The 13,706-nt window shown below is 46.4% G+C and overlaps 1 protein-coding gene across 1 annotated transcript in view; it reads left to right on the top strand.

Annotated features, from left to right (window-relative positions):
* The window catches only part of PRKCA (protein kinase C, alpha), a 283,500-nt gene that overhangs the window by 122,117 nt on the left and 147,677 nt on the right, over positions 1–13,706 (top strand). The window contains exon 3 of the mRNA XM_014532469.1: positions 1,056–1,138. Coding sequence (XP_014387955.1) covers positions 1,056–1,138 — 83 coding nt within the window. The remainder of the gene's footprint in view (positions 1–1,055; positions 1,139–13,706) is intronic.

Here is a 13,706-nt window from a genome sequence, read left to right as displayed (position 1 = left end):
GTGGAAAGGCCCTGATCGAGGGCCGGTAGGAGCTGGCACATTGGGTGCTGCCCAGGCAGCGGAGGGTGGGGTCGGGGGAGGGGGGTTGGGAGGCTCCCTCCCACCTCCTTCTGCACCAATGTGCATGGCAGGCAGTGAATAAGAACCCCTCATCCAGGGCATCTCTGCTCTAAAGTGACGCTCTTTTAAGAGCTCTTCAATTGTCGTGTTCCTATAGGTGGTTCCCTCATAGGTTCAGCTCTGCCTCCTCAATGCCAGGCCTGCATTTTCTTTTTGTTAAATGTACTGTTACAATGCATTGGATTATGGCAACCCTAAAAGATAACTATTTAAAGAGAAAGCAATCCACCCTATCCTACTTCCCAGGCTCTGCATACCCATATCTTCACCCTCTGGGATTCATCCATCTCTCTTCTCTCCCCTCCCCTCCCCTCCTCTCTCCTCTCCTCTCCTCTCCTCTCCTCTCATCTGTGTGGCCAGCAGGCAGAAACAAGAAGGCGTGAGGGTGTTCCCCAGCCTTTCTTCATTGCAAAGGGCTGGTCCCCATAAACTGGGTTGTGTCTTCATGAGTGTCCCAGTTCAGAATTTTGCTCAGGAAGTTCTGTAGCCCACATTTGGGGGTATCCATGTATTATTTATAGTTATAAACGCTCTGTAGTTTATGTCACCTACAGGTTGTGACATTTATAAACATGTACATGAGTGTGAGTGTGTTGGTATAGAACAGTGCAAAGTAATTTAAATTTCAATCCTTGGTTTATACCTCGAGACACTGTGTGCCAGTGTCTCTGGCTCTCTTGTCCTCAACTGCAAACAGCGGGCATCGTGGTTTGGGAATCCTCAGCCGGGTCAGGGCTGGCGTCCTATGATTCTGTTTTCTGCGAGTCTCATCGATATCAAATGTGGCTGAGTCCTGAATGAAATGTCTGGTTGATGTCTGAGGTTCTGGCTGCACTGAAATTAAATGGACTCCTAGCAGTACGTAGCCCGTGTCGGACGCTTGTATATACTAAATCCAGGCTATTCTAACTCTCACTTTCTTTTCTCTCCCCCAGTTTGCTGTTTTGTGGTTCACAAGAGGTGCCATGAATTCGTTACTTTTTCTTGTCCGGGTGCGGACAAGGGACCCGACACCGATGTAAGTAACCTGGGAACTATTGCTCGATGTCCATGCGATTTCCAAGTTGAATGTTTTTAATGCCTGTACAGCTGTTGTGGGGGCCCATCCTCCTGATGGGAAGACTTACCAGTCAGTCTCGTGCTGTTTGCCTTGTGCTAATGAACAGATGTGCGGTCCTTCTGAGCCCAGTTTGGACCACGTGGGGATCGGAGGAGAATTTCGTCCTCCCCTCTGGGCAGCCACATGGACTAACTCCACCAAATGTATAGCAGTAGCTTCCCCCAACACAATGCGGTTTTTCCCGAAGATGCATTATACACATACAGTTTCCGTGAATCGCCCTTCCAGTTACTGATGGGCCTGTCATTGCTTTTGGCCCACGTAACACACTATTTCTGGTTCGCATCGTGAGAGCCTTGCTGCCTTTCATGACGGGTTACAAATGCTCCTGTTGATTTAAAGAAGTTCGCATCTGCCGGGGGTGAACCCGCCGTGGCGTTGATCTGCCTTGTGCGTCTGCCTGTCTCCACGGAGCACCTCTGCGGCAGCGTCTGTGCGCCCAAGACAGGATCAGCCGAGGAGAGCGGGGCATCAGAAACAGGGTGGGGCAAAGTAGGTTTGCAGTTGTTCGTGTGGAAAATAATGCAATAGTGAATAGATAACACGACAAGAATAAACTCTGTTTCGCATACAACTATAAGCCTCCTTTACGCCGCCCCCCCCCAGCCCCCCATATATGGAGCGGAAAGAGCCTTGGGCTGTTACACGGAAAGTAATATTGTAACTGAAGAAAACAGTGTTGCGTGGGAGGCCTGACCTGTAGGCCGTTCTACTCTGAATTGCCTTCCCGGGGTCACTGTAGTCACTGATGCTTACATTGCGTGCTCTAAGGGATTCTACCCGTGGCTTTGGTGTCCGCCAGGAAACTGATTTCCCCGGGGCACGTGCGGTGGGGGCAGGGCTGGGTTCTCCCCTTCCCAGAAGAAGGCGAGTTCATGGGCGCTCTGAGCAGCTCGGCATTGCATGTTTTAGTACATGTACTGAAGGGCCTTACCGTGAGCCCCTCAGCGTGTGGGAACCTGCTGCATTCGGTGAGGATGCGGGTGGAGGCACCACCGTCCCCGCAAGGACTCTCAGAACGTGGGAGCCAGAGGTGACCTCCGAGATGATCTTGTTGTATGTCCTCGTGGACCAGGACATGTTGAATGACTTGCCTTCATACAGAAAACTATGGAGTCTCACGGCCCTACCTTTCCCATGCTCCCCATCCATGCCCCCATTTGGGGCACTTTTTTATAAAATGGGTGCAAAATGAAGAGCAGCAGCTTTTCTGAAAGTTGGCCTGAGGCATCATGAGGTGGTCCTGTCACCTTCTTGCTCATTATTCTCAACTCCATCTCCCATTGCTCATTTGTCTCTGTCTCCTCTCATTTCAGCCCCATCAAGAATTGGGGTTTGGGGAGGGAGTGCAAGCTATAGGGCTCTACACAGCTTTTGCCTGACCCCCTTCCTCCTGCCCCTTCCTCCTGGACTCTTCATTCTTTTGGTTAAATACACCTTATTGAGAACTTAAAATGGGGGAAGATAGAGATTAAATTATCACTAATTAAAATAGGATACAGGTGCATCTACCTGAGGGTCCTACTCTAGGTAGTAAGAAGGCTTCCCCCAAGGAAATGGCGTTGAAGCCAAGCTCCCAGGATAAGTAGGAGATGGGCAGCAAAAGGGAGTGTGCATGCGTGCGTGCTAGGGCCTAAGGAGCCTTGCAGAATCCTGTTTCTGATAAAGGGAAGATCAAGTGGGAACTCCCTGAAGTGGGGAGGAGTTCCAGTACATGAAAGAACCCAAGCGGCTGGGCGTCAGATACCTGATTAGCATTTTGAACACACTCTTGGGAACAGTGGGGACCCAGGGAGAGGTTTTAACCTAGGAATGACAGGATCCTGTTTGCATCCTATGAAGGTGGCTCTGGTTGCCTGTAGAAGATGAGCGGGGTAGGAAGTGAGCTTGATGTGCAGGTGACAATGGGGAAGCATCTGTGGATGGAGAACCAGCACAGAGACCCTTGCTCTCAGGGCAAGAAGACAGAGCTTAGAGTTGGCGGAGGCAACAGGGAGGGACAAGTGAACCCACTCAGGATGCCGAATCAGCACTTCTTGGCCCTTGTGGGATCAGGCACATGAAGCTGTTGAAAAAGACTTCCGGGTTTCTGGCCCAAAGGGAGAGCCTATTTGGGGCCCATGGGTAAAGCCGATCAAGGGAATTACCTTGGACATGTTTTGTCTGAGAAATAGGACATCAAGAGGACAGTTGTGTGTGAGTGTAGGAGTGGAGGTGAGCAGTGGGGTGAGTCCTGAAGATGAAGATTTTTTTTTAAGCATCATCTGTGCGCCTTAAGAGAGGAAAGCTGCAAAGTGGCCTTTTCAGAGAATCATACCAATGTCAGTCCTGCTCTTAAAGCCATAATGTGCATACACACGCATGCACACACGCACGCACGCACACACACACACACACACACACACACACACTGCCACGAAGCAAAAGTAATATCTGTGAAGCTGGACACTGTGGAGGGCTGCACATCCGGAAAGCAAAATTGCTTTCTGTTCTTCACGACAGTCTTGAGAATTCTCTGCTCTCAAGTTCTTTTTGGTTTTCTTAGAAACGAATTGAATTAAAAAATAATAATAATACGTAAAGGCTGCTAAATTGTTTAAAATTCAACATTTCAAAGCTTCGTTTATAACAAAACTCAACACATTTAAAACAAATCTGGAAATAATTTTAATTAGCAAATCTATTTTCTCAAAGTGTGCTCTTACCTTTACTATGGAAATAAGACAGTTTTGTGAGCAAACCCAGTTACACCCAAAAGGTTTTTATACTCTTGAACTGACAAAGTAAAGCGAGACTTGTAAAAGGTGCAGGTGCTAAAAACGTGGCCTTTGCAGTGCAGCGGAGGGAGCTCAGGAGGGCCCTGGCGTGGGAACTGGGTGTTCTGTCCTCCCAGGTAGGTCACTACAAACCTCCCCAGGCCTCGCTTTGCTTTTCTTTTCTTTTAATAAATATGGAGGATGAACTTAGTGGTCTTTAAAGTTGTTCTCAGCCCTCAATTCCATTCCATCACTTAGTAGTTATTAAGGACTTCATGCTGTGAAGATGTGAAGGTGAAGACAGTTTCATTCCCGCCCTCCCAATACATTCTCTTATATCACAAGGATGAGCGAAGCAGGCAAATAATTATGATTGCATTTGGCCTGGCCGGCGTGGCTCAGTGGTTGAATGTCGACCTATGAACCAGGAGGTCACGTTTCCATTCTGGGTCAGAGCACATGCCCGGGTTGTGGGCTCAATGCCCAGTGGGGGGCATGCAGGAGTCAGCTGATCAATGATTCTTCTCTCTCATCATTGCTATTTCTCTCTCTCTCTCTCTCTTCCTCTCTCTGAAATCAATAAGGACATCCTTTAAAAGGAGTTTGAATTTGCTAGCTGCATACGTGGCGAAGAAATAAAATGCTCTTGAGTTGGAGGGAGAGAGAGCATCTAATGGGAGAATGAGAGTGCGGGAAGGCTTTCTGAAGGTGGTGACATGTTAAAATGGATTATAGTTCTTTTCAAAATTTTCTTTTACAAACAAACAGACCAGTGTTTTCGTGTTTCCCCTGCTTAAGGGAGTTACGTCTCTTGGCAAATGCTGTCGATCCAGTGGCACACAAACTCAGGTGACACATACAGGTTGTCCCCCAAAATGTATGTGCACTTTAGAAGCTGATGGCTCAATTTTGAAAATGAACTGCATTTTAATAAACACTGCCTTTATACTTGTTCAGGCTGTGTGTGTGTGTGCATTTTTTGCAAGAAGCCCTGTGGGAAGAACACCTGGGAGAGAAACCGCGAGAAACCGCAGTCCTCTGGGCTCCCCCCAGGGGCACCTCCACGGATGCCCTCGCCAGGTCCGGAAACCACCCCGGCGCTCGCCCACCAGCACCACTCCTCACGGGCTGCGGCGCCACGGGAAACCTTAAAAACAAGCTATTTCAGGGAAATAAGCCTAACAAAATCTCCTGTGCTAATTCCGTCCCCCGAGGGTGGGCTCTTGTATGCACCAGATTCGAAGCAGCAGAAGCATTTCCCACAAGGGGAAGGGACTCCTGCTACTTTTGCACCAAATTAATTTAGCTTGGAATTAAAAATAGCCCCAAAGACGTGCCCCCCTCGTCCGCTGCAGTGCTGACGATGCGCCTGGGGAGACAGCCGGGCAGTGGAGCGTCCCTTCACCCCCTCCCAAGTTTTAGCCGGTGAGAAGTGTGTGTGGTTGATGACAGGGGCTTCAGAGTTTAGCCAAAGGCCTGCTTTCACGGGACCCTGGGGGCTTTTCAGCTCAGTCCCACAGTTGAGGTTGTCACTGCGCAAACATCTTTGGAACTCCGCTCTTAGAATAGCAGGGAAGGCCAGGAGCACATTCTTTTCAAAACCTCCCTCTTGGCAAATTGTCAGCCTTTGAGAGCGTGGGGATTATTTGGGGAAACCAGCCAAAAGTCGGGCGGAGCCAGATCTGGAAAAGGGGCGTGAGTAGGTGGGCAGTGCTGTCTCGGGTCCAAGAGGAGGTCAGAGGATTTGGCAGGAAGTGATTTTTCTCGTGAAAGTTATGAACTGTCTCTGACATCAGGCTTGAAAGGGACTTTTGTGCATGAAGCGTGCAGAGCACACAGGAACCCTCCAGTAGCCTTCAGGCCCTTTCAGTTAATGCCTGTGTGTTTTCTTAAGTTGTTGCATTGCTTAATGATGACACGTGCGTCGTGGATGCTCCGTGAGCAGATCCTGTCTTTTCCCTTTAAAAGCAAAGAGCCCAGCCCATCGCCTGGCATAGAATGGACGCTGGAAACATATGGTTGAACCAAAGAGAACGAGCGGATGAAGGTCTGATAACCTAATTTGATCGCCCGCTGTTTTCATCTGGACTCCAGTTACTTAAGTAGTTTTCGCCGCACCTGAGATGTCACTGAACTGCCCCCGCACCGGGAGTGGCTGTTTCATCCACATCGTTATTATGGTGCGGGATCCACATGGCCGGCTTGCCTGCTTTTCACAGCAGCCATTTGAAACCATTGTCTTATTTCTTTGGAGTTTAAAAAATGGTGGACCTGGGCAGTAACAGCCTTTGGACTGGTTGGGATCCAAAATGGATAGGATGGTTTCCTTATTTATTCTTCCTGACCCCTACAAGTGACTTAGGAATATCAGATAGCTGATGTACAAATAATCAAATTAGCCTGCCCCTGAGGACCGATGCTGAAATGCCCCCTGGGGAGCCTGGCACTGGAGCCCGACTCCTTGGGAGCCTGAGCTACAAGTTTGCTCGAGGTTTTGTGGGGGTTTTTTTGTTATAAACCCACCTAAGACAAATGCCTTTCAGGCGGCAGTTTGCATGTTGCGTGCTCTCTGCATTTTGCAGATCCCTAGCCTGTCTCTCCCCACCTCTCTTTCAGGGCAGGAAGCTTTGTAGCATTAAGGCGGGGTAGGAATATTTAAAGCAGGAGAGTTTCAGACTTGGAAGTGATATTCTCCGTGGAGGAGGGTGATTGTAGGTTTCTAGATATTAAGCTGTATCATGACTCATTTGTTCTTAAACAGGTCGTTCCCCCGTTACTACAATTAATCACAAAAGGCCAGGGAAGCTTGAAAAAGAAGAGGAGTTGAACACAGCAGTTCCTAAGATTAGAAAGGCAGGCTGCTCTCTTGAGCATTTGCTAAGCTTGAATGATGCACCAAGGTTAAGGTAATTCACTTTAATCACGTGTTTGTGTGTGTGTGTTTTATTACAAATCTGTAATTTAGAGTAACTTAATGTGCAGAACTAGAATGGGGAAGCCAATGGTAAGTCGAAAATTTAAAAAGGAATAGCATACCTAGGTGAGGCAGACCTTCTCTGCCAGTCCACATGCCCACTTCCGGTTAGGAGCTGTTGGCCTATATTCCATCGTATCCTCATGTAGTAAACGCCTGCTCATCCAGGAGCCAAGTGATGGGAGACTGCAACAAAATAACCTCTGCAAAAATACAGTTTGCCCAGTTGCCTCCTAACTTGCTGCTCCCTCCTGCTCTTGTCTCCTACCGTGTATCCTCTACACAGCAGCCAGAGTGTGTTTTTTGTTTTGTTTTATTCTTTGCATGTTTCAGGCAGATCATAGGACTGCCCTGCTGTGTCTAAACCCTTCAGGGGCTTTCCTTGACCATTAGAATAAAATATGAACTTCTTCCCTTGGTCAACAAGGCCCATCGTGACTGACCTGGTCCCCGTCCACTTCCGGGAGCAGAGCTCGCCAAGCTCATTTGCATCTCAGGGCCTTGGCACTGGTGGGTTCCTCTGCCTGCAACTCCTTCCCAGAGAGAGGATGCTTGTTCACACCGCTCCAGTCTCCGCTCAGATGGCCCTCCCCTCATTATTGTCTATTAGTCTTTCCTCCTCCCATGCCCTGAACAGCCCCATCCCACCTAAACCATGCTATTTGATTGTTGTTTCATGATTGTCTGTCTCTTCCACCACCATGAAAGCAGGGACGTAGTTGTGCTAACTCTTCTATTTAACCTAGAACTGGCACATAGTAAGTGCTCAATTAATATTTGATGGGTGGATGGGCGAAGGCATGTTACTTTTATGAGAGACATGAAAAATCTTACAGGGTCTTGTTTGTTTGTTTCCTTCAAATAATATAATTGAAAGGAAATGTCCAAGGTTCCATAGAGATTTTTTGTTTTCTAAGATTATAACATCATACCATATGGTTAATAAACTAGCTGTGCCAGTTAAACCCAAGGCCTACTGTGTGATTGGATGTATCTTCAAAACAAACAGAAACCCACAGCATGTTGTTCTTCATAATCTTCCCCCCCCCCCTCCAAATTTGCTTTATGTGATTGGGTGGGTATAAATTAATGAACAAAACTTAAGCAAGATACATGTACACTTTAACAGAACCTGATAGTCTTATCTTTCATTTTTTTTTCTCAAATTCATCTGTAAGGCCCATAAGAAAATCAACCCACATACTACACAAATGGATACTACAGCCAAATGTCAAATCTTTAAGAAGTAGTTGACACCCTAAATGCCTCTGTAATGCAGTTATGAAGAAACTTGTGTTTTGTATGTAGAACAGTATCAGAGTCAAATTTCAGTTCACTATAAAATAATAAGCATTTCTGATTTATTAGGTTGAAATTGCTTCTCCTTTTGCTAATGAATTATTTTTTCAGCCATAATATCACTCAGCCGAACAAATAAATCACCTCTGAGTTCATAAGGAATAATAAACACCTGCCCAGTGGGTAAAACATTACAACTCCATCCCTCCTAGACCATCTCTACCTCTAACCCGCAAAGCTTAGAGATTCTGAGCTCTCACATTAACTGCAAGAAAATGATACAGGAGACATTCCTCCTTTTTTGAGATCACAGCGATGAAGTCATGTGGTTATACAAGTTCGGCACTTGTGTGCAAAATTCCTCTTCATTCTCCCTGCTCGCTAGACTGCTGGTCAGCTAGCAGGACTTCCCAAGAAACAGAAACTGAACTGTGTTTTATAACTTCAGTAACCTCAGCACTGCAGTCATAAGAGATGCAGTATCTTTTTGCTATGGTTCGAGACAACACAGGAGGAGGTCACAGGAAAGAAGAAATGAAAATTGTTAAAACGTAGAAACTCTTCTTAGTTCCACCCTGGCGCCGCTGTCATTTTTGCACCAGCATCGTGGCCTGGTTCAAGCTCCATAAATCAGAAACCTCAATAATTAAAATATACGTTGACTTTTAGTTATCACCATGTTAACCAAAATAGTTAGATAAAACACATAGAAAAGGGCCTTGTGTCACTGAGCCCAAAGAGGCAGGAATTAGGAATTAAGATCACGCACAAAAGTTTCCTTAAAATTCCTGATTGACTGCAGAGGTTGGGGAAAAGTGTGTCGTATTTTAGAAACATATGGGGAAAGTAGGATGATGTTTTTATGTAAAGCCTTGACCCAGTGTTTAAATATGTCATTGTATCTGGACCTTGCTTTTCTCTAGTACATAGGAATTTTGCAGAGTGTTACAGCTGCTGTATATGTTTAAATGTGTGTGTTGAACATTAGGAAGAAGGTAGTGAGTGGTTGTTTTTCTCAATGAAATAACTTTCTTCTTCCCCCCACCCAAATTCTTTTCTGAAGTTGCTGGCATTTATTTATTTTATTTTTAAAAAATATATTTTTATTGATTTCAGAGAGGAAGGGAGAGAGAGATGGAAACATCAATGATGAGAGGGAATCATTGATTGGCTGCCTCCTGCACACCCCCCACTGGGAACTGAGTCCGCAACCCCAGCATGTGCCCTTGGACGGAATCGAACCCTGGACCCTTCAGTCTGCAGGCTGATGCTCTATCCACTGAGCCAAACCAGCTAGGGCTGACGTTGCTGGCATTTAGGTCAAGGTTTTATTAAAAGCTACATTCTATAACACTGGCGCATACACACACACACACACACACACACACACACACACACAGTTGTTTTAAGCTTGTTTTCCCAGTTCCTTTTTTCCCATTAGAACTGGAATTCATTGCCTTAGGTTTTTTAAAATAGTGTATCATTATATTGTTGGGGCTGGCTTTATGCTTGAAAACCAGTTTACCTATAGTCTGTGCTAAGTGCTGTCCCTGTTCGCAGTTAGGAAATGCAGGATCTGAAGTGGTCTCCTAGCTTATAAGCAAACTGAGATGTACTGTCCCTTTTCTATTAAAAAAAAAAAGAGTTCATGTGTCAAGAAACCAACTCTGGTAAATGGGGCTTCATGTTCCTCATAATCTTCATGTTAAGAATATGTGGCCGCTAAGGTCCACTTATAAGTAGCATATCTGTAATCCGCCTTAGAAGACCTCATCACTGCCAGCTTCTAGGTAGCAGCCATTCTGGATAAGTGGGACAAGTGTCACTTTAAAACCTTGAGAATAATGTTCATCTAGTGGGATCAGCATCGAACGTGTGGCGTGGCCGGATATTGGCCTGAGAGCACGTTCTCCTCGTTAGGTTTCCCTCTGTAGCCATCGGTGTCGTCTACGCACATTCTTGCTGCTCAGCAGGGAGCTGTTAAGTGAATTGTGAGCAGGCATTAAGAGTGATGATTATAAAGACGTGGGAAAATGCTTCTATGACGCAAAAGCTTAACCTAAAGCTATTCCTATGATTAGCACGATGGATCTTGTATTAGTCCGTGTAGTTCATAACTATGGTAAAACGGCTACTTTTCTCTCATCATTGATGTTTCTCTCTCTCTCCCTCTCCTTTCCTCTCTGAAATCAATAAAAATGGATATTTTTAAACAATCACATTTGGCCTCTCTTCTCTCTGACCACCCTCTCCATCCCCGGACTCCTTTCCCCCATCCCATTCACCCTGGGCTGCCTCTCCGGAGACACTTATGATGCCACTGTAGCCATCATGGTTTGGAGTGGCACCTAAGGGCACACCTGTCTCTCACCTCCCCATCCCCGGTGCTTACTCTCAGTCTGGGCTCTCAGGAAGTGACCATTGAGTTACAAGCACATGAACAGAGATCAGCGAGCCCCTGCTCGAGTCAACCTCCATGTTATACAGCATCTCTGTGTCCCTCGAGCCAGCGGCAGCCTTTCAGCATAAGGGGTGGTCATTGAGAATAAGAATGGTACGCAGTTCTTTGTGCACGCGCCCTCTGCTCTCAGCGTCTGCCTTCCATGCTTGTGACGAGGTTGAAAATCACCCCTGGCGGCTGTGTGCGCGAAGCACTCGGTGAGCATGAGGACTGCGGGGCAGGCACGGTGCTCAAAGGGACCGTGAGCACAGAGCTGCCAGCTTCGCTGTGGTTTATGGAAATAGAATAAACAGAGAAGAACAAGACAAGTTTCAAAAATAACCCGGTACACACGTAGGTGAAGGAACCTTGCTTCCCAGTGGCTGAAAACAAAATAGGCCCCAGTTCCGGCTGCCATTCCAGCATATTTATAGTCCGTGGGCCCTTTCTTCTGTGATCATCGGTGAATGAAGAATCAGGGTGGGTCAAGGTGTTAGGCAGGGAGGAGGTTACTCGAGTTGTTTGGGGTTTCATTTTGGTTTCGCCTCATCTGTGAGAGAATAGCCAACACAGTAGAAAGGGAAAATGCCATTTCCCCTCCCGTATGTGTTGATAACACGAGATTTAGTGAAAATGGGCACCGCTCTGCATTGTTTTCGGTATGTGACTTGGTAAATGGTTTGACGGGCATTTGAAGGAACTCCTGCCTCATAAGATATTTCCAATTTTAATTTTTTTCAGAAACAAATTATGGTTTGGGGAGTTCCCTATAAGCTTGTAGCTGTTGAAGGAATGCCGTATATTCACCATGGCATTTGAACTAGCAGCATTTCGCTGCTCTGGCCATCAGAGAGGTTTGGTCTATTTCTGCTACAATTTTCTAAGGGAAATTGATGAACCTGGTAACCTAATTTTAGATTTGAAATTTGGCAGACGGGTGGTATGTACAGTGTTCTGAATGAATTCCTATTAGGTGTTTTAAAATAGCCACATTAGAGGATACATTCAAGAAAGAAAATACTTCAACCTCAAATCTCATGCCCAGAAGATTGCTTTTAGTCTCCTAAACTGGATATGCATTTTGGTAACAATTTCAAAAGAGCCTTTCTGCACCCTCTTCCTTCTCTTGCCTGTGTGATGCTGCTGTTGTCATGGAAACAGATCTTGGAATTGCTTTGTGATACAGTGTAAGGGACTCCCTGATAACGGAGAGTTACTGCAGGTCATTATCAACACAGAGCCTTTATTAAGTGTTGTGCTACGATGCACATTGTAGAAAGCATGAAACTCTGTGTTTTTGGCGCTTACATGAAAGACATAAGTTTGACCCCCACAAACACAAAGCACACATCCGGGTCGTCAGTTGTAGAAGCCTTGGAAAATGCAAGCAATGGCCACTGCTATTTTTAACACAGGTGGTGCGTTCCATTCTTGGTCAGGGGCAGGTCATTACTGTGAGCCAGTGAAGATCTTGGCCCATAGGCTTATTGAGAAAGGAGGTTTGGGGAGATTGTTGAGTGGGACAGGACAAGGAGCAAGCCAGAAGTTAAAGGGGATTGTTGGAAATTCCCAGCAGAAATTTTCAGTGACCGGGTAGAGGTGGAAATTGGCTCCCTAGACGAGAGATGGCCGTGCATCATTGTTCGAATGCTCCGAGGCCTCCAAGTTAGAATGTTTTATTAGCAGGTTGTCAGGTAGCCCACTCAGGTATTAATGCAGGGCGTTTTACCAAGTATGTGACTCTACTGATTGGGGTCTGAGGTGGGGCGAAGCACCTGGAAGGTGTGGTGGCCCCTCACTGCTTGGTAAGTACTGCGTCTCCTGCTCCCACGCCCCTCAGTGTTCCTGGGGGCAGTGGTTCTCAGGCCCTCCACCTGCAACTCCACGGTTACCTGGGAACTCGTTAGAAAGGCAAGCACTCAGGTGCCACAGAAGTGCTGAGTCGGCGCTCTGGGGTGGGCCGCCGTCTGTGTGGAGCGCTCTCCAGGCGGGCTCGCTCTGTGAGAGAACCAGTCCCTACCCATGTTTCCGGGGATTGGTTTTCCCTTGTAGGTAGTTGAGGACAGTTCTTGCTGCTCTGTAACATTCCTAGTCATGGGCAGAACTCGCTTGCTCCGCTATTATAACGAAGGTATTGAATAAGGTGGCTTTGGACTGCTGAGCTGTTAGAAGAACAGGTTGACTTTGAATGAAAAGGTCTATTTATTATATTTATCTTGCCATCAAAAAGCACGTCTGATTCAGCCTATCAAAGTTAATGCAGTTAGCAACCATTTCCGCCCCTAAATGTCAGGGGTCTCTATTTACTATTAATTTATACTTTTTGCTTGAGCTACAGAAACAAGTGACCACATTCTTTGCTTTTTCTTAAATATATTTTTATTAATTTCAGAGAGGGAGGGAGAGAGAGGGAAACATCAATGATGAGAATCATTGATCGACTCTATCCTGCAAGCCCCACACTGGGGATCGAGCCTGGAACCCCGGGCATGTGCCCTGACTGGGAATTGAACCTATGATCTCCTGGTTCATAGGTCAGTGCTCAACCACTGAGCCATGCTGGCTGGACAACCACATTCTTTTCTAACTCCAGCATCCTGCCTTCTGATTCCTGAGTGACGGTTGATGGCTGGGCTTCTAATACCCAAAAGATTTGCCCTCAGACTTAACAGGAAAAGTCGAGGGATTCCAGTACCACCTGCAGCTGCTATTTTAGACTCAGTGCAGTTCTTCTGGGTCTGTCATTCCCCATTTTATTTCTTTTTAAAAACCTGCTACAGAATATTTATATAAAAAAAAGTCTGCAGTGACTGAAAAGTCTCAAACCAGGGCATCGCGGGTATGTTAGGAGGCCAGGGGCCTTAATTTAGGAGGCACTTCGGCTACCTCGTGACAGGCAGCATCGGCAGGACTCTTTGGGAACCTGCCCACTCAACACAAACCAAATTGTAGCTTCAACTAATTTTGGTTTGGAAATTACCCCCCTGAAAAGAAAAG

The sequence above is a fragment of the Myotis brandtii genome, unplaced genomic scaffold (assembly GCF_000412655.1).
Source record: "Myotis brandtii unplaced genomic scaffold, ASM41265v1 scaffold120, whole genome shotgun sequence".
NCBI classification, from domain to species: Eukaryota; Metazoa; Chordata; class Mammalia; order Chiroptera; family Vespertilionidae; genus Myotis; species Myotis brandtii.
The sequence above is the reverse complement of the archived record's forward strand: the minus strand, read 5'-3'. Positions and strand labels throughout refer to the sequence as shown.